This window comes from Papilio polytes, unplaced genomic scaffold (assembly GCF_000836215.1).
Source record: "Papilio polytes unplaced genomic scaffold, Ppol_1.0 DF822622.1, whole genome shotgun sequence".
Lineage (NCBI taxonomy): Eukaryota > Metazoa > Arthropoda > Insecta > Lepidoptera > Papilionidae > Papilio > Papilio polytes.
The window spans coordinates 482961-502023 of NW_013526582.1; the positions used below are offsets into that span (position 1 = coordinate 482961).

A 19063-nucleotide genomic window follows, 5' to 3' on the forward strand; every position below is an offset into this window, starting at 1 on the left:
TTATGCCGTAACACACATAAAAAAAAAAAAAAACATACGGTCGAATTGAATACCTCCTTCTTTTGGGAAGTCGGTCAAAAAATACAAACCTTTCCTCTTTATAATATTAGTATAGACGACTTCGCATCCGTGAAATTAAAAAACAGCCTACTAGTAATCGCTCGCGACTCCGTCCGCGTGTTATTAAAAAAACAAAGTAGCCTGTGTAAAAGATAAAGTACTCGTGTTCAAATAAACCACTTCGAGCTTTTACTTTCGTTGTAGTTTTGCAGATATATGGTGATCTTTACAGAATTAGGCACATTTTCAAAAAATAAATCTATCGAGAAAAGTTTGTCCCAATCTTGATTCTGTTCCACGAGCCTTTAGTTAAAGGACTGAAGTTACACATATTAAAATATCACCAATCAAATCTTTGTAGAAATCCTGTTCTATGCTTCCAAAGATGCGCAATTTGCTATAACCGCGCCTTAATTTGCATTTTTGACCGACTTCCCAAAAAACAAAATATTCTTAAAAAAACAGTACACTAAAAAGTAACGAAATAATTCCTTGAAAATAGTAAACCTACCTTATTGTAACTGTTATGTCTATATTGTACAATTATTTTTACTTTGATGTCGGTGTCAGCCAAGGTATGCAGTGATATTTCTACGCAAGGGTTTCCACATTTTTACCATAACAATTGACAATTGAAAGTATAGTAACAATTAAGTAATGAATCTACATTGACTGACACCGACTTCAAAGTAAAAATAATTGTACAATATAAACATAACAGTTACAATAAGGTAGGTTTACTATTTTCAAGGAATTATTTCGTTACTTTTTAGTGTACTGGTTTTTTTTTTGAGAATATTTTGTTTTTAGTGTATTTTGTTTGGAAGTCGGTTTTGTTTTTTTTTTATTAAAAAGTTTGTTTTTATTATTTAACAGAGGGTAATGTTATTCGCGCGTAAATTTGTCTGTAAATTCCATTGTAACAGCTTATAGAGTAAACTACTGGACAGATTTAGATGTATGAGGTGTCATTGGACTCGTCTTCTTCTGCAGAGTGTCATAGGGGATGTTATATTGACATAAGACACTTATAAGGGACGTGGGAATTAAAAAATAGTGAAAAACCCGATTTCGATTCTTACTAGCAGTAACTTTTTAGTTTAAAAATGTTTTTTTATTTGTTAAGATCAGAATCTGCAACAGATGCTATAAACTTCTTTTCAAATTATAAAAAAAAATGTAAGCGTAAAACTCACTTCGTTCACTGATTCTTCTATTGTCAGTGTTATCTTTATCTTGTCTAGAAAAAAATACAATAATGTTAAAAACATTAAGAGCGAACACCTTTGACTAAACTATCGCACAACGGTTGTGCGATTATTTTGTCGCCAATTCAACTGTTTAGTTGCACAACTAAAAATCGAGTAATGTGCTCCAAGCTCATAGGAATCAAAGCGAGATTAAAAAGTCGTGCGATAGTTTAGTCTAAGGTGGTACAGTAAAGATTCCTATAGTTTGTCTAAATAAGATAGATTATTTTGATAAATGACGCATGAAGTATCGAATTCAATTTGTATGAAGGCTGACGTACTTAATAGACAGGTATCGTAGTGACGAAACACGCAGCGAACAATTTTGAACTATCGATATTCGGTTTAAATAATTATCGAACTTGACTAAAATTATTATTTTCTTATTCACTAGTATTGATTATAGTGTAGAGAATTTAGCGATGACATAAATAATAGCGAAATCCAATTCGATTACATACAGCTGTAGTAGTAATAAACATTTATTTACTCTCATTATTTGTTATGGTCATTATTAATGTGAGAAAAGTGTTTTTTTTTATAAGTTATAACTATAAATCTGTCGATTCCAACTTCTATAAGAATAAAAATCGAAAATCGATAAGATTCATGACAGATTACACAACCCATCCCTACTGAATTTGAAATGAATTGTCAAACTAATCTAAATTATTTAGACAAACTATAAAACAGTGGAAGAATTAACAAGAGTCACTTTCACATATCTTTCAATTATTAGGGCCTGTCTCACCAAATTATAAATTGTCTGATGTCCAACGTGTAAAATTTGTGATGTGATCGGATTTTATCTGACAGTGACGTCACTTTTAAGCAATCTGAGCATCTATCAGCCAGTGGGACAGGCACTAAAGATTTCCAATCCGTTCTCGAGAGTTTAAGCTCCTATCCGACAAACTCCTTATAACAGTGGTAGAGCCCGCTTTAACATCTTAGCACTGCAGGGCCGGCACGCCCCAGTAATACCACGACCACACAGAAAACAGGCGTGAAGTGGAAGCAACTCCGCGTTTCGTCTGTTGAGTGTGGTGCCGGAGGCCTAATTTTAGTCCCTTTTCCTTTCCACCCTTTTCTTAAGAGGAAAGGATGGGAGGAAACAGTGGATTGGACGGTGAAGGAGATGCATAGGAAGGGGAAATGTCCTCTTTATGTGCGTCTCCTCCTCCGTCAATTAGGGTAGGCTACATCTACAATAGCGGATGTTTATGGGCAGCGGTCACTTTCCATTTCGGTGGATTCAGGTGGCCACTTGCTCGTTTGCCACCTCGTATTATAAAAAAAAAACTGCCTTTACTTACCTAAGTGTCTGAGTTGCAGCTTGTAAAATACTACTTCCATCTCTACAGCAAACCAGGACATTGCTAAATGAATATTGACAGAATGTGGGCTTGATACCGTTTAGTCTGAAAACCAAAGACAAACGATAATCGTTAAAAAAGTAGCTTTACTAAGTATAACTGTTCTCATTTCAATTCAACACTCAGTATAGATTAGACGTTAAAATTCCTTAACGCAATCTAAGTTTTATAACTTGGGATTTAATCTCATTTCCACTGAGCTCTTAACCGCGTATCATAGTTACCCGACAGCGCCAGTGAAAATAAAAACCGCTATACAAATTAGCCGCTAAGACAAAAAAGGGTGGAAAGAACGCAACGGACATATATAGAGAACGAGCTGTTGCCCACGACTTCGTCCGCGTGGTATTAGAAAACATACATACTATATAAATTACAAAAAGTTACGTATCCCTCGGGAACCGGACATTTCTCGGGGATGAAGCTTATCCCATGTGTACTCCAGTCTTTGTTTAACATCTGTGCCAAATTTCAATAAGATATGTTGAACCGTTGCAGAATGATCGAGTAAACATTAAAAAACTAAATTAATGAATCCCACGGGAACCGTAACTATTTCCGGGATAAAAGTAGCCTATGTGTTCTTCCAGAATATGCTCTAAACCTGTGCTAAATTTCATAGAGATCCGTTCAGCCGTTTAGGCTACAAACGCTAACAAACATCCATCCATCCATCCATCCATCTAAACTTTCGCAATTATAATATTAGTAAGATTAAAAAACTTTAAGAAATGGTATATGAAATAACAATAGCAAAATAGTTCCTCATACGTACAGATAGTCATTTTTAGCTGCATTGCATTTATCTGGCGGAGAACACTTTCCTACTATGTTTATATGTTCCACGACACAGGAATCTCCCTCTGTTAAAATAAATAAATAAATAAACAAAAGAATAAACAGATTACAAGATATTTCTAGCTAAGCAAAACTCTAAAGACAACAAAGTATGGCTTTTCCATATTTTCTGTTACATTTCCATTAAATACCCACATCTTTTACGCAGAAATTTGCTGTTTCGAAGATTCGTTTTAGTACAATTACCACAAGAAATTAGTCCATTTCCACTAGAGCGGCTGCTATTTGACTGCGCGAGTCGCGAGGTTATTCTTAGTGGAAATAGCCAATCTACGACTACAAAGGTTAGAAAACAGCGAAATTAATTTACCTATCGCTTCCATAAACGCTCCGTCAAACAGCAATAAATATATTAATATTGTATACATCTCTACAATCTATATTTATTGATATTTTGAATTATCTGAAATAAAAAAAAACATATTAAAATCGATTTATTCGAATAGAAATAAACAATTAATTCATCTCGAACAAAATTATTTATTTCGAAACAATCGTTATAAAATTATTTAAGTATTCACACAACAGAAATCAAAAAAAAATCTAATGTTCCAAAATGCAAAACACGCTCATAAAGATATTTCCCCTTACTAAACGTCTATAAAAGAGATGGGTAAGGGACTAAAATACTCTATACTATTATAAAAAAGCATAAACACACTTCTTTGTTGCCTAAGATGTCAGCAATTACGGCATATTTTTGAATAATTCTTTCTTTAATACAAAGCCCTACACTTACGTCACGTTTTAGGCTATATATGTTAACGCCATTAAACATAAGTCATAGGGCTAAATATTTTGGATAAAAACCCTAATGTGGGAAAGATAATATAATAATGGGAAAATAAGTTGCTGCCAACATCAAGGAAGCAAGATTGTCAAAGTTTGTCATAATATGTCATACTGACATTTGCTATTGATAATTTGACACATGTAAACAATAAAATTTTCATAATTTTATGCAGATGAAGTCACACGGGAATAGCTAGTTATAAAGATAAATATGTACACGAGTTAACGTGTTTCAATTTATTGTACGGTATACGACCGTATTCTAATACCAAGGGCATTTATTGCAAAAAAATAAAACTGGTTTGAAACTACGCATTTTAATTGTTTGCAAATTATAACCTTATTTAAATATGTTTAAGGTGCATTGTTTATGTATTTTCTGTACCTGATTAGTATTAATAATTGCTAGTGTTTCATCTATACGTTTAATAAAATTGGAGTGTCTATTTGTAATATCAAGAGAAAAATTACAGATTTCGGAAAAATTATGTATTTGTGTTGCTGATAACGAAAATTTGCGTTTATATTTTGTTCCGGGTAAATTCCCGACTCTCCGGGTTAACATAGACCGATATACTATACGCTAGTTTATTTATCTTAATATTGTGTGGTCAACGTCGCGGGCAACAGCTAGTTTAAACTAATATTATAAATGCGAAAGTTAAAAGATGACGGATGGTTCGTTATATTTTGCCGCCTAAACTGTTGAACGGATCTCGATGACATTTGGCATAGATTAGACGATAGTTTGGAGGGACACAAATAGCGTGTTTTTAAATCCACTATTAATGTTTCTACGAAAGCCAACTTATTTATTAATTGTATAGTTTTAAATAAAGTAAGCATTATTTTTTCATTTTTTTTAGTACCAGAATAAAATAGTTTTAAGTATGTAATATAAACTGACCTTTGTGCTTAAACAGGATATATACAAAAATATAAACACGTGTGCTTGCTAACCGGTCGTCTGCATTACTGAAGGGTAGACGCGTGTTCAGTACCGGTTCCTATCTGTTACTGATCTTTTTTTTATATATCATAAGATGGCAAACGAGCAAGCGGTCACCTGGCTCCGCCAAAATTTAGAAGCGATCGCTGACCACACATTCGCAAAAGCGGATGCGTTACGTACCCTTAAGGGACAGAGGAGGCGTACATAAAGAGGTTATTGCCCCTTCGTATGCGTGTCCTCCACGTTCTTTTCCATTCATTCATATGAGAAAAAGGGACTAAATTTAGGACTCCAGCAGCACACTCATCAGACTGCACGCGGAATTGCTCCCACTTTATATGGTGGCAAACGAGCAAGTGGCTACGTGAATCCGCCAAAATGGCGAAGAGACCGCTGCCCATAAACATTCGCAATAGCGGATGCATTGCCTACACTTAATCGACGGAGGAGCAGACGCACATAGAGAGGATATTTCTTCTTCCTCTGCGTCTCCTTCACCGTCAAATCCACGTTCCCTTTCCACAAGTATTCTTATAAGTAAAAGAGTGAGAAGGAAAAGGGTAGGAATGGGAGGGCCCCACACTCCTGTCTGTCTTCTGTGTGATCGTGGTATTGCACCGGGCGAGCCGGCCCTGCAGTGCGATGTTAAAGCGGGCTCTACCAATGTTGAATCTGCTTCACGCGAGTTGATCTGCAGATCATCAATATTGTTACTCATGTCTATTGAGGTGTTTACGAATATTCTCCTATATAATCTTGTCACGATTTATCATATACAAGTATTTGTCCACAGTTTGTAATTTGATCACAAAACAATCAAAGATTTGTTTTTGAATATCGCTGTCCTTTATTTATGTAGAGGTCGCGTCCACTAAATTTTATTAATATTATTAGCTGTTCCCGTGCGACTTCATCCGCATAAAATTATGAAAATATGAATTTACATTTCAAATGTCAAAATGACATGACGTGACGACAAACCTTGGCAATCATGCTTCCTTGATGTTGGCAGCAACTTATCTCTTTCCCACATTAGGGTTTTTATCCAAAATGTTCACTCCCTAAGTTTAATGGCGTGAAAATATATAGCCTAAAGCGTGACGTAAGTGTAGAGCTTTTTATTAAAAAAAGAATTATTCAAAAATATGCTGTAATTGCTGACATCTTAGGCAACAAAGAAGTGTGTGTTTACGCTTTATTATAATAGTATAGATAAATGCGAAACTTTGATTGTTTTTTAGTCTGTAGCCTAAACTGATTACGCTAAAAGACAGATGTAGGATATTCTGGTAGAACACATAAGATACTTTTGTTTTTTTAATTCTATGAGTGTCGGGAAACAAAGGTTGTATCAATATTTTTTTTAATAAAAAAACATGTATTTCTTATATTTTATTGCTGGTTTTCTTTCTTCCTGAGCGGCAGCTTCAAATGTACTGTTCGTATATGCAACTTCAATGAATTAGATTGACTGAAACATTTAGTACATTGTGTACAAGAGTACGGCCTCGCACCTGAATGTACCTGACAATAAAACACAATATTAATAAAAAAATTCACATCACTATCTGTTCGCGTGCGAAAGGGACAAGAAATACAAACTGATATCAAAGATGCAATGGTAACGGTAATAGGCAATATGCATGTTTTTTCTTCTTATTATAAACTATTATACTTATTATAAGATAACCAGAAAAAAATTGTCTAAAAATTCAACCATTGAGCTAAAATAAAATTATGACCATTTTCGTGCGACTAAAACGACACCGGAGTTGGCATGAGACAACTGACGTCAATCGTCATATTCCATTCATAACATACGCTGAGATATCACTTCGATGTAAAAAAACAACAAAGTATCTCAAGGTCAAAAAGTCAAAAATCGATTCCTTTTTATTATTCCTGGTACAAATAAGTGGTACTTAATTATTCTATTCATTAATCTTTATTTTAAAGTTGGTTATAATATCGTTTTTACAGTAATATACTTCAAGAGTGAATTTTTATATAAACTAAAGTAAATGAACTGTGTATTGTGAACACAGCGACGCCATATTAGATAAGCCACTTGCTTCGACCAATAGTGTGCGTTTTAGAACTTAGCGAGGGAATTTGAAAAAAGACACTTTTTAATGATTAAATTTTGCCACTAAATCACACTATATTTAAAAGATTCTTTGCAGGAATGTTTTATAGTAATAAAGAATATTTAAAAAAAGTTTGCGTCATATGCATATTGCCTGCAAAACATTTATTTGGTAAAAAATAAAAACAATACAATGAAATTGACATACGTACTCTGTAATGTCTATTGAGGGCGGGTTTCTGCGTGAAGCGCTTGCCGCACGTGTGGCAGGCGTACGGCCGCTCGCCGGAGTGCGTGCGCGCGTGCACCCGCAGCGGCGCGCGCTGCGCGAATGAGGCGGGGCAGAGCGCACACGCGTACGGCCGCTCGCCGGTGTGCGCGCGCTGGTGGTAGCGCAGACTGGCCGCCGACTAATTTATACATATACTAGATTTCGTTCACGTCATAAAACAAAACCAAAAAAAAAATCTTGCAGAATACGCTCTGCGTCTATACCAAATTTAATCGCAATCCCAGTCAATTAGGCTACAAACTCTAACAAACATCATACTAATATTATAAATGTGAAATTTTAGATGGATGGATGGATGTTTGTTAGAGTTTGTTAAAGGATATCGACAAAATTTGGTATTGATACTCTGGAAGAACACAGGCTATTCACTTTTTTTTTTATTCCATGTGGAAGGAGTCGCGGGCGAAAGCTAGTAATAATAAAGTCATTTACACGATTATTGCTAGCAATAGGATATAGTGATCTACACATAACGAGCTGTCGCCCGCAAACTTCGTTTGGACCACCAGTTACGCCATTTTACAGCGCGGTATTAAAAAATGTAGCTTATAATATGGCCGTCTATGTCAGCTACCCTTCAGTGAAAGATTGAACAAACGCGTCTTGCGGACAGACAGACATACAAAATATTTTAAATGCGATTTTCGTTATCAGTTAGGGAACACAGGTATATAGGGGCATATTATGTTTTTTTAATACTCTAGCAGTGTTATGTGTACTCACGGTGCATTTCTTCCCGCACATTTCGCAGACCACGTTCTTGTCATACTTCAGTCCGAGGTGAACTCGTCTCACGTGCGCTTGTAGTCTTGAACGCGATGTAAATTGACTCTCACACTAATAAAGAGATATATTATTTACAAACCAGCAACTTTCTAAACGAAGTAATTGCTAATAAAAAATAGCACGAGTAATAATATTTATATTTTATGTAAACATTGCTATTATAAAATGGTAGGAGCAATAACACAAATATGTAAACAAATGCTATTTAAAAGTGACAGGCGTACACTGTCAACAATTTTTGTTAACAATTGCTATTAAAATATGCCAGGCGTAGAAACCCAACATGATTTTGTTAACAATTGCTATTTAAAAGTGACAGGCATACAGACAACTAATATTTTTTTGTTAAAAATTGCTTTTAAAAAGACGGCAGGCGGACTTTGTTATAAATATATATCAGTAAATATATTTAGTAATAAAACTAAAATACCTGTGAACAACGTAGCGTAGGGGTGGAGGCTTCCGCGGGCGCTGCGGCCGGAGGGCGAAGCTCCCTCATATGACTGCGCATGTGCGAGCCGCGGCTCTCTGACGTCACCGACACCCCGCAAATATCACACATACTGAAAATCGAACAAAACAAACGTAAAGTGCTTACAATATGACGTCACGATTTTTTAATTTTAGACAGACCTGTCGCGGGCGACTGCTAGTCTCATTTAATATTATAAATGTGAAAGTATAGATGTTTTTTGTTTGTATTCTAACCTCAATGATGTAGATAGTCTGGAACACATAGGGTACATACTTTTTACTAATACCACTTTTTGTTTTTTTTTTAAATTCCACGCAGACGGAATCGTGGGCGAAAGTTAGTATAATTCTTTCAAAGATACTTAACCATATCTGATATAAATTATTATCATGTGAAAATGTTCTACTATTGAATCTATGTAAAGATATTGTAGTTTTTTTTTTAATATTTAACTTTATCTGCAATTATTAAAAAAACCATAAAAATATATATCCTATGTCAGTCTGAGATATCATATCTTTGTATCAGTAAAAGAATTTTTAAAATAACTCCAGTAGTTTTTGAGTTTACCTATTACAAACAATAGGAAAGCAAAAACGACCCCAAATTTCGTCACGCGATTTTGAACTAAACTATTTAACTACGTCGTAGTCTTTGATTCCAAAAATCAAACAAAAATGGGATCCACCTGCAAGCATTACCTCTCGGATAAAAAAAGAATTATCCAAAACGGTAAACTAGCGGCGGAGTTATGCCGTAACATGAAAAAACATACAGATGAATTGAGTACCTCCTTCTTTTGGAAAATAGGTCAAAAATACTATCATTTTTTTATCTAATACTATTATAACAAAGCGTAAACACACACTTCTTTGTTGCCTAAGATGTCAGCAATTACAGCATATTTTTGAATAATTCTTTTTTTTATAAAAAGCCCTACACTTACGTCATACTTTAAGCTATATATTTTAACACAATTAAATTTAGGGGGTAAATATTTTGAATAAAAACCTTATAGTAGGAAAGAGACAAGTTGCTGCCAACATCAAGGAAGCAAGATTGCTAAGGTTGTAATGTCATGTCATTTTGACATTTGCTAATGATTAGACAAATTTGAACAGTAAAATGATTTTTTTATTATATGCGGATGAAGCCGCACGGGAACAGCTAGTATTAGTATAGAAATTACCTGTTTCCATTCCTCATATGTTTGAAAGATGTTAATATATGTTTCTTCCATGCGTTTAAATTGAGAAATTGTATATTACATTCGGAACAGAATCTCTTCATAGCTGTTACTTCTGAGTTATCTTTTTCCTGAAAAATGCAAATTTTTTCTTATAGCTTTAAGGAGGTTGTAAGAAGTTATAAAAGCAGTAATATAATTGTATATATATATATATAAAAGGAACTCACTAATGACATACGGATTATGCAACAAAAATAAAACAAACTGTGCAAAAAAGAGTACGGACCAAGAGTCTATAGAAGGTGAAAAAAAAAATGACCCGAAATTTCGTCGCGCGATTTTGAGCTAAACTATTTAACTACGTCGTAGTCTTTGACTCCAAAAATCAAACAAAAGTGGGACCCACCTGCAAGCATTACCTTTCGGATAGAAAAAGAATTGTCAAAATCGGTCCACTAGCGGCGGAGTTATGCCGTAACATAAAAAAATAAAAAAAAAACATACAGACGAATTGAGTACCTCCTTATTTTGGGAAGTCGGTCAAAAAAGAAGTTATAAGGAGGTTAAATATGTTTCTTTTTGATATGTTTTCTTTTTAATTGATTTTGAATTTTATATTTTGACGTTGGTAAAAAATAAGTAAAGAGAGAAAAGAGGAACGACGATGTATAAAGATATGTTTTTGGAAAAAACGTGTAAATATTAAATGTAGCAAGAAATTATAAGTTTATTTTATTTTGATCGAGCCACAACCCCAAATAAAATTAATTTATTATCATACGAAATGTGTTTATTTATATGAAAAATCTTTAAAATAGTATTTCTGTACTATATAACTAGCTAGGACTCACGACTTCGCTTGCATCAAATTAAAAAAAAGCTGATGTTACCGTTAAAATAGCTTTTTAATGATGGATTTTTTAAATAGGTCCAGTAGTTTTTAAGTTATTTCTATAAATACAGAAAAAAAATCTTTCCTCTTTATGATATCATTGTAGATGTAGAGGATAGTCTGGAAGAATACATATTTTTTTACACGCAGACGAAGTCAGGAGCAAAAGTTAGTACAAAATGTGAATTTGTATGTACATATATTACAATATTAGCTGTTGCCGCAACTTCAAACGCAATATTAAGACAGGCGAAGCTTGCGGACAGACAGACAAAAAATTTTTTAAATGCGATTGTCGTCATCAGCTTCTTTCCGAAATCTGGAATGTTTCTTTTGATATACACACACTACAATTTTATTTTATGTATAGATGTAACCAAAAATTATCCTATTTCAAACAGTCACAGATAGCAACATAGTCTGGAAGGACACAAAGGATACTATATCAAAGTTTTTTTTTTCTCCGGACAAATTCGCATGATAAAGCTAGTATATAAGTGTTGAGATTGAATGATGGCTACAAAGGAAGAGGAAGACCGAAGAAAGTATGGATTGTGTGAAAGAGGATATGCTTAAGAAAGGAGTGGATTCAGATATGGCTGATAGAGGTGTATGGAAGAACACATACTGTGCCGACCCTCCGTAAGGGATAAGGGCAAGTGGATGATGAAAGCTAGTATATAACTTACCTCATCCCGTTTATGTGTTTTACTTAAATGCATCAAAAGTCCATGTTTTCCTACAAAACTATCTCCACATCTAACACATACGTGTTCCGAATGATTTTTACGCATATGCGTTAAAAAAGACGTCGGTTTCCTGTAAAAAAAAAAATAAGCTATACTAATATTATAAAGAGCAAAGATTTGTATTTTTGTATGTATTTGATTGACGCAAAAACGGTTTTAACGATTTTTAACATAAATAGAAAATATTTTTATTTGTATGTAACGCATAAACTCAAAAACTACTGGAGTTATTTCAAAAATTCTTTCACCATTAGAAAGATATATTATCAGTGACTGATATGGGATATATTTATTGGCTTTAGCCCGCGACTTTTACATGTATGAATCATCGAGATCCGTTCAATTTAGGATAACAGGAAATACATTTAAATGATATATAGACTGAACATAAATTTTTTCACCAGTACTTTCTCTGAAAGGTACTATATCAAGTTTAGAGCTCGTGTTGTGACTTTTTTATATAAGAAGGTGGCAAACGATTGGATCAGATACGAAATGAGTATATTAGAGGAAGTTTGAGTAGTGGTAGAGAAAGGGATGAATCGCATGTTACACGGACGTTAGTTATGATTGTGGTACACCGGTAGAGGTAGACATAGAAAGAGATGGATTGTGTGGAAGGTGGCATAATGATGGGAGTGATGACTGAGATGACGGATGAGAGTGCTTTGGAGGACGAAAACCCGGTGCCACTACAGTAGGATAAGGCAGGGGAGATGATGAAGGTGACAAACGAGCGGCGAGAACACAGAGGTTATCAACGACATGGACATCAACATCAGAGGAACTACAGATGCGTTGCCTTTGAGTCTGTAGGCTCGCTTCTTGAAGGACCCTAATTCGTATTGGTTTGAAAATACTCCTGAGGAGAAACCACACAACGCGATTGTGCGGGACAGAAAGTTCAACAAAACCACACGGTTGTGGAATACCAGCCATCATGGTGATGGTACCTGGCGGTCTGTCGTGGCAGGAATCGTTCCAAACAACTCCTCGGAACACTCCCCGTGGTAAATACGGTAAAAATACAGAGGAAACTGACGTCCCTCCGCAAGGCCAGAGGATCAAGCCGAAATCTTACTAATATTACTAATATTATAAATGCGAAAGTTTTGATGGATGGGTGTTTGTTAGCGTTTGTAGCTTAAACAGCTGAACGGATCCCCATGAAACTTGGCACAGGTTTAGAGCATAGTCTGGAAGAACACATAGGCTACTTTTTATCCCGGGAATAGTTACGGTTCCCGTGGGATTCATTAATTTAGTTTTTTAATGTTTACTCGATCATTCTGCAACGGTTCAACATATCTTATTGAAATTTGTCACAGATATAAAACAAAGTGTGGAGTACACATGGGATAAGCTTCATCCCCGAGAAATGTCCGGTTCCCGAGATACGTAACTTTTTGTTATTTATATAGTTCGTATGTTTTCTAATACCCTGCGGAAGTCGCGGGCAACAGCTCGTAACCAATAAACGACTGTTTTTTTGCCACCTTGGTTGTTTTCTTTAGCTGTTTCGTTTTACGACACCCCTGCTCTATTACGGTTCTAAATTATAATATAACTCACTGGAATTTCTGTCCGCATACACGACAAGGGTATGTAAACCCGTTATGCCATTTTTCATGATCTTTGGCTTGATGTCTGAAAAATAACAAATTTATAGCAATCAGAAATATCTTACTAATAAACTAGCTATCGCCTGTGACTCCGCTCGCGTATTAAAAAATAAAAGTATCCTATCCTCTACATGTTTTAACTGAAAACTGAACTGAAAAAACAAAAACAAAGATATAAATAAATAAATATATATTAGCAATAGAAATATAATAGAAAAAAAAAGTGTTAAAACGTTAAAATTAAAATGTAAGAAAAAAAATGTATGTTGAAAGGAAACAATAAAAGCTTTTTATTGCTTATTTATTTTATTTTTATCCTCTACATGTATGACAATCATCGATATCTGTTTATTTTAGGATACAAACTAACATACATACATCTAAACATTTATATAACTAGTAAAATGAAAAATATAAGATTTTTATTATAATTTATCGCATAAACAGATTTCTTTATTATCATAAACATAGTCAGAACATAAGACACTAATTTCAAACCCAAACAGATGGAGTCACGGGCAAAAACTAGTCAAAAAAGATTTTTTTTTTCATTTTTTTCGTTTTTTTTTTGTTTTTTTTTTTTTTTTTAATTTAACATTACCCTACCAGTCGGGCATACCTAGTATGTGATCGATGCGGGCATTTACTGCACGAGTATCGCCGCGAGTGCGCTGACACCGAATGAGCTCGGAGCTGCCTTGCACTTGTATATCTAAGTTGACATATTGTACATTCGTAAGGACCGCTGCGCTAAAAATATATCATATATCATATAAATATTATAAATGCGAAAGTTAGGATGGATGGATGTTTGTTAGCGTTTGTAGCCTAAACGGCTGAACGGATCTCCATGAAATTTGGCACAGGTTTATAGCCTGGCAGAACACATAGGCTACTTTTTATCTATTAAAGAAAGAATAATTCAAAAATATGCTGTAATTGCTGACATCTCAGGCAACAAAGAAGTGTGTGTTTACGCTTTATTATAATAGTATAGATTCTTTCTTTAATAAAAAGCCCTACACTACGTCACGCTTTAAGCTATATATTTTAACGCCATTAAACATATTGAGTAAATATTTTGGATAAAAACCCTAAAGAAGGAAATAGACCATAAGTTGCTGCCAACATCAAGGAAGCAACGTTGTCGTCATGTCATGTCATTATGACATTTGTAATTGATAATTTGACAAATAAAATAAACTAAAATAAAATAAGATCTTCATAATTTCATGCAGATGAAGTCGCACGGGAACAGCTTGTAATTAAAAAAAATTGAAAAAAATCTGATATTTCTTACCTTATCATGTTTCTCTTTATGATTACTAAATGCTTGAGGGTCCACAAAACCTTTGTAGCATTTCTCACATTTGTATGGAGAATTTAAATAATTATCTGAACTCGCTCTTTGTAATAATTCCTGTCTTTGCTCCTCTTCTGTCAAATCTATTTCCTTTGCGTCCACTTTAAAATCTAAAAAAAATATACTTTTGTTACAACTTTTATAATACTACATCCCGCGACTTCGTCCGGGATAAAAGAAAAACAAATACTTCCTTTAAAAAAAGAATTATCAAAATTGGTCTACTAGCGCCGGAGTTATGACCTTGATGTTGGCAGCAACTTATGGTCTCTTTCCCACATTAGAGTTTTTATTCAAAATATTTACCCCCTAAGTTAAATAGCGTAAAAACACATAGCCTAAAGTGTGTCGTAAGTGTAGGGCTTTTTATTAAAAAAAGAATTTATCAAAAACATGCTGTAATTGCTGTCATCTTAGGCAACAAAGAAATGTGTGTTTACGCAATATTATAATAGTATAGAAAGTGTAGATATATCTAAAATGATTTATCAGAAAAAACACACAATCTGGAAGAACACATGATCTATGTTTCTTAACTGCATTAACAAAGTCACATGCAAAAGCTTATTAAAAAACTAAATGCAATATTTGTTATACTTAGGGCCTGTCCCACCATTGGTTGGAGGCTCCGATAGCTTAAAAATGACATGACAGATAAGGTAATAAAATCCGATATTTCCATCACATATTTACACGTTGGATTATCAGACAATTTAATTAGGTGGGACAGGCCCTTAGAATTTAAAATTCATGTTAATCATTTACCTTTGTTATCTCTCTTTTGTCGTTTTTTATTTATTTTTGGCGTCTCTTTTATCTTTTTATTACCAATAGCAATGAGAGGAATATCATCTTCGGAGTCACTTACTGTATTTTGGAATGTATCAAAATTTAATTCCGTAGCCGAGTCTATAAAAGAATAAAATAAAAAAATCATCACCACATCCCCAAAAAGGCTAGGAGCCTACCCTAAGTCAGACTAGGAGTCACTGCACTTCATATCTTTGAATTTCTTCACCAATATACATAATGATGTTTTCCTTCACTTACAAGTCAGGTAAATTATGGGTAAAGGTAAATTAAGAGCGTCGGTGGCTCAGTGGTTTGAACACTTGACTTGTAATCTACAGGTCTTGGGTTCGAATCCCGCCGTACCAATGTGATTTTCGATTTTTCGAATATTCATATGTACATAATTTACCCGACGTTCTTACGGTGAAGGAAAACATCGTGATGCAACCTGCATATATCCGCGAAGAAATTCAAAGATATGTGTGAAGTCAACCAACCCGCAGTGGGCCAGCGTGGTTGACTATGGCCTAGTCACCCCTTATTGGGGTAGGCTCCGAGCCCCTCGGTGGGGACGTATAGTGAGCTGGTGATGATGATGATGATGAAATTATGGGCTTGTTCCGTTTACCTAACTAAAGATACCTAACCAGTTATGTATAAGGATTTTATTTTTCGTTTTTGTAATCGGTAGTAATACTTTTCTATTTTCCGGGCCATACATTACTATTATTATTATTAAGTAAAGTATTACTTTTTCTTCAAATTCCAAATAGTGGTTGTGCTGTAGTTTGGTATCAGGACACTTGCAATTTAGCGAGCCGGAGGCAACACTGGTCGTTTGTTGCCTTATGGTTTGAAAAATAAAATAATAAAAAATGTGGTATTGGCAAAATGAATTCTGGGACTTAAAACGTAAAAATCGCGACGAAACGTTAAAATTAGATCGATATTAAATTGCGCTCTCTATTGGGTCTTGCAATCGATAGTTGATCGTTTTAGCATGGGATTGAGATCTTGAAACTAGCAAAGTGTACCCACCCTAGCAAACAAAGTTGACCAGTTATGAGAACGGAAAACCAATTCTTGTAACCAACTGGTTAGGTAAACGGAACAAGACAAATTATGTACATATGAAATTCAAAAATCACAGGTACATTGGATTCGATCCCAAGAGCTGTAGGATTACAAGTCAAGTAAATTTTTTTTATATAACATAAGGTGGCAAACGAGCAAGCGGCCACCTGAAACCGCCAAAATGGCGAAGCGACCGCTGCCCATAGACAACCGCAATTGCAGATGCGTTGATTGCCATTATATGACGGAGGAGGAGACGCACATAAAGAGGACATTTCCCCTTCCTATGCATCTCATCCACCGTCAAATCCACTTCCCCTTCCCAACCTCTCCTTATAAGAAAAGGGTGGTAAAGAGAAAGGGACTTAAATTAGGCTTCTGGCACCACATTCATCAGACGAAGCACGGAATTGCTTCCATTTCACGCTTGTCTTCTGCATGGTCGTGGTATTACTGGGGGCGTGCCGGCCCTGCAGTGCTGATATGTTAAAGCAGCACTACCACTGTTAAAAGTTAAGTTTGTGTTATTATATATTAAATACCCTTGTGTTTTATCTAGCTTTTCCTATCCAACTGGATTGCCTGTAAGATATTGCTTATAGCAATAAGACCACCCTTGCAAAATTTTGTACAAAATAATAGAAACGGAAGTGGTAGTGGGGGGTAGTTTCATAAAAGTCTTTGCAAGAAGTGAGTCCCTAGTCGCTTAGTTTCTTAGTTGCATTCAGTTGCTCGGTTGCTAACAAGCTCTCTGGCCGTCAGTACCTCAATTCCTTCAGTCGCTCAGTACATTTCTCGTCGTCATCACGGAACGTTCGATATCTTTTACGTAGTTGCCTTAGTGTATTCGTTTTATAATAATTCACATATATTGCTCATATTACCATTTGACTATCATATTTTTTAAAAAGTCATTTGTATCGAAATATATAACAGTATTTTAATTGTAGTGCAAAAAGAATTAAATAAACTAAACCCTGGGGACACCAATGCTCTTCTCTATGTTGGTGATATTAGAGAGAGGGCCCTAAAGTGTGAACATGTTAAAACAATCTCCACCACTTACCCTGATCTATTCGATCTTCTAATACATTCTCTATTTCATTTTTAACCAATGTTGGTATAACATCAATCTTTGGTTTATCCTCTATATTTATTTCTTCTAAATGTATATGATAAATAGGTGTGAATTGAAGATAATCTTGATTAACTCTCTGAGTATCAATTAACTCGGGAAGCTGGAAAATATCAATTTAATTGTTTAGTTTTGTGAGACATTATCTTACTAATATAAAACTGGCTTTAGCCCGCAACTCCACTTGCGTGGAATTTAAAAAGAAAACAAAAGTATTCTTCCAGATTATCCTCTACAACTATGCCAAATTTCATTGAAATGTTCAGCAGTTTAGGCTACAAACTCCAACAAAGATCCATCCATCTAAACTTTTTTCAGTGGTAGAGCCCGCTTTAACATCTTAGCACTGCAGGGCCGGCACGCCCCCAGTAATACCACAACCACACAGAAGACAAGCGTGAAATGAAAGCAATTCCGTGTTTCGTCTGATGAATGTGGTGCCGGAGGCCTAATTTTAGTCCCTTTTCCTTCCACTCTTTTCTTAAGAGGAAAGGATGGAAAGGAAAAGTGGATTTCACGGTAGAGGAGATGCATATGAAGGGGAAATGTTCTCTTATGTGCGTCTCCTCCTCCGTCAATAAAGAGTAGGCAACGCATCTGCAATTGTGGATGTTAATGGGCAGCAGTCGCTTTCCACTTCGGTGGATACAGTGGTGGATACACATACATACTTATATTATAAAAAAAAACGCATTGATAATATTAGTATGAAGTATGATAATTCTTAAAAAATTTGATAGTATTATCCTATCAGTTACCTCATTTCCATCAACAGATATCTTGTTTAAAAGTTCGTTGGACTTTATTGCTTGCAGTTGTAATCTTCTACATCTCTTCAATTTCGCAAAACAAATAAAACAAGCCAATACCGGCTTAACATCGGAACGTATCTGAAAAAATTTTTTTATGAAAGAGATGCTACGAAAAATTGGCAGATGGACCTTTTTGAAATTATGCTTTATAATTGTACTTACATATCCATTTATTAGTGTTTCGAATAAGTTTTGTAAAGTATTATTCAGTATAAACATGGGAACATTTTTATTTAAACATATTCTACAGATGTCGGTAGTCAACATTTTATAAGCTATTTATTTAAATGCTTATTGCCATTATTGAAACTAATAAACTGTATTAATAAAGAGAAAACTAAAACTTAAGTTAAATAAATGAAATATATGGATTTTGTTTTTATTTTAACCGGCTCCAAGACGCTATTGCCAAAGAGTAAGTAAAGTGACAGTAAATGTCGATAAAGAACTCATGACGTTTATTAATAACAATCGGAAAAAAATGCTAAATGTTTAAATAAATACCAAT

General features: G+C 34.7%; 2 protein-coding genes across 2 annotated transcripts in view; both read right to left on the bottom strand.

Moving 5' to 3' along the window:
* LOC106106000 (venom protease-like) overlaps positions 1-5357 on the bottom strand; it is an 11567-nt gene extending 6210 nt beyond the window's left edge. The window contains exons 1-5 of the mRNA XM_013286522.1: positions 5244-5357; positions 3855-3947; positions 3462-3549; positions 2627-2731; positions 1257-1300 (exon numbers count right to left, since the gene is read on the bottom strand). Coding sequence (XP_013141976.1) covers positions 1257-1300; positions 2627-2731; positions 3462-3549; positions 3855-3912 — 295 coding nt within the window. The 5' untranslated portion in view covers positions 3913-3947; positions 5244-5357. The remainder of the gene's footprint in view (positions 1-1256; positions 1301-2626; positions 2732-3461; positions 3550-3854; positions 3948-5243) is intronic.
* Positions 5358-6667: 1310 nt separating this feature from the next.
* LOC106105951 (zinc finger protein 25-like) lies at positions 6668-18900 on the bottom strand. Its single transcript, XM_013286455.1, has 13 exons — positions 18718-18900; positions 18502-18633; positions 17675-17846; positions 15508-15651; positions 14680-14852; positions 13999-14129; positions 13330-13404; positions 11698-11827; positions 10117-10244; positions 8883-9015; positions 8390-8503; positions 7587-7784; positions 6668-6812 (listed from the first exon to the last, which is right to left on the bottom strand). The coding sequence occupies exons 1-13, from the start codon at positions 18820-18822 to the stop codon at positions 6681-6683; spliced, it is 1767 nt and encodes a 588-aa protein (XP_013141909.1). The 5' UTR covers positions 18823-18900; the 3' UTR covers positions 6668-6680.
* Between the last annotated feature and the right edge of the window lie 163 nt (positions 18901-19063).

Coding starts and splice junctions, on each gene's coding strand:
- LOC106105951 (XM_013286455.1), bottom strand. CDS start 18,822: ATGTTGACTACCGACATCTGTAGAATATGTTTAAATAAAAATGTTCCC. Junction 17,847..18,501: donor TATCTGTTGATGGAAATGAG/GTAACTGATAGG, acceptor GATATTTTCCAG/CTTCCCGAGTTAATTGATAC. Junction 15,652..17,674: donor AGAAGATCGAATAGATCAGG/GTAAGTGGTGGA, acceptor ATTCTTTTATAG/ACTCGGCTACGGAATTAAAT.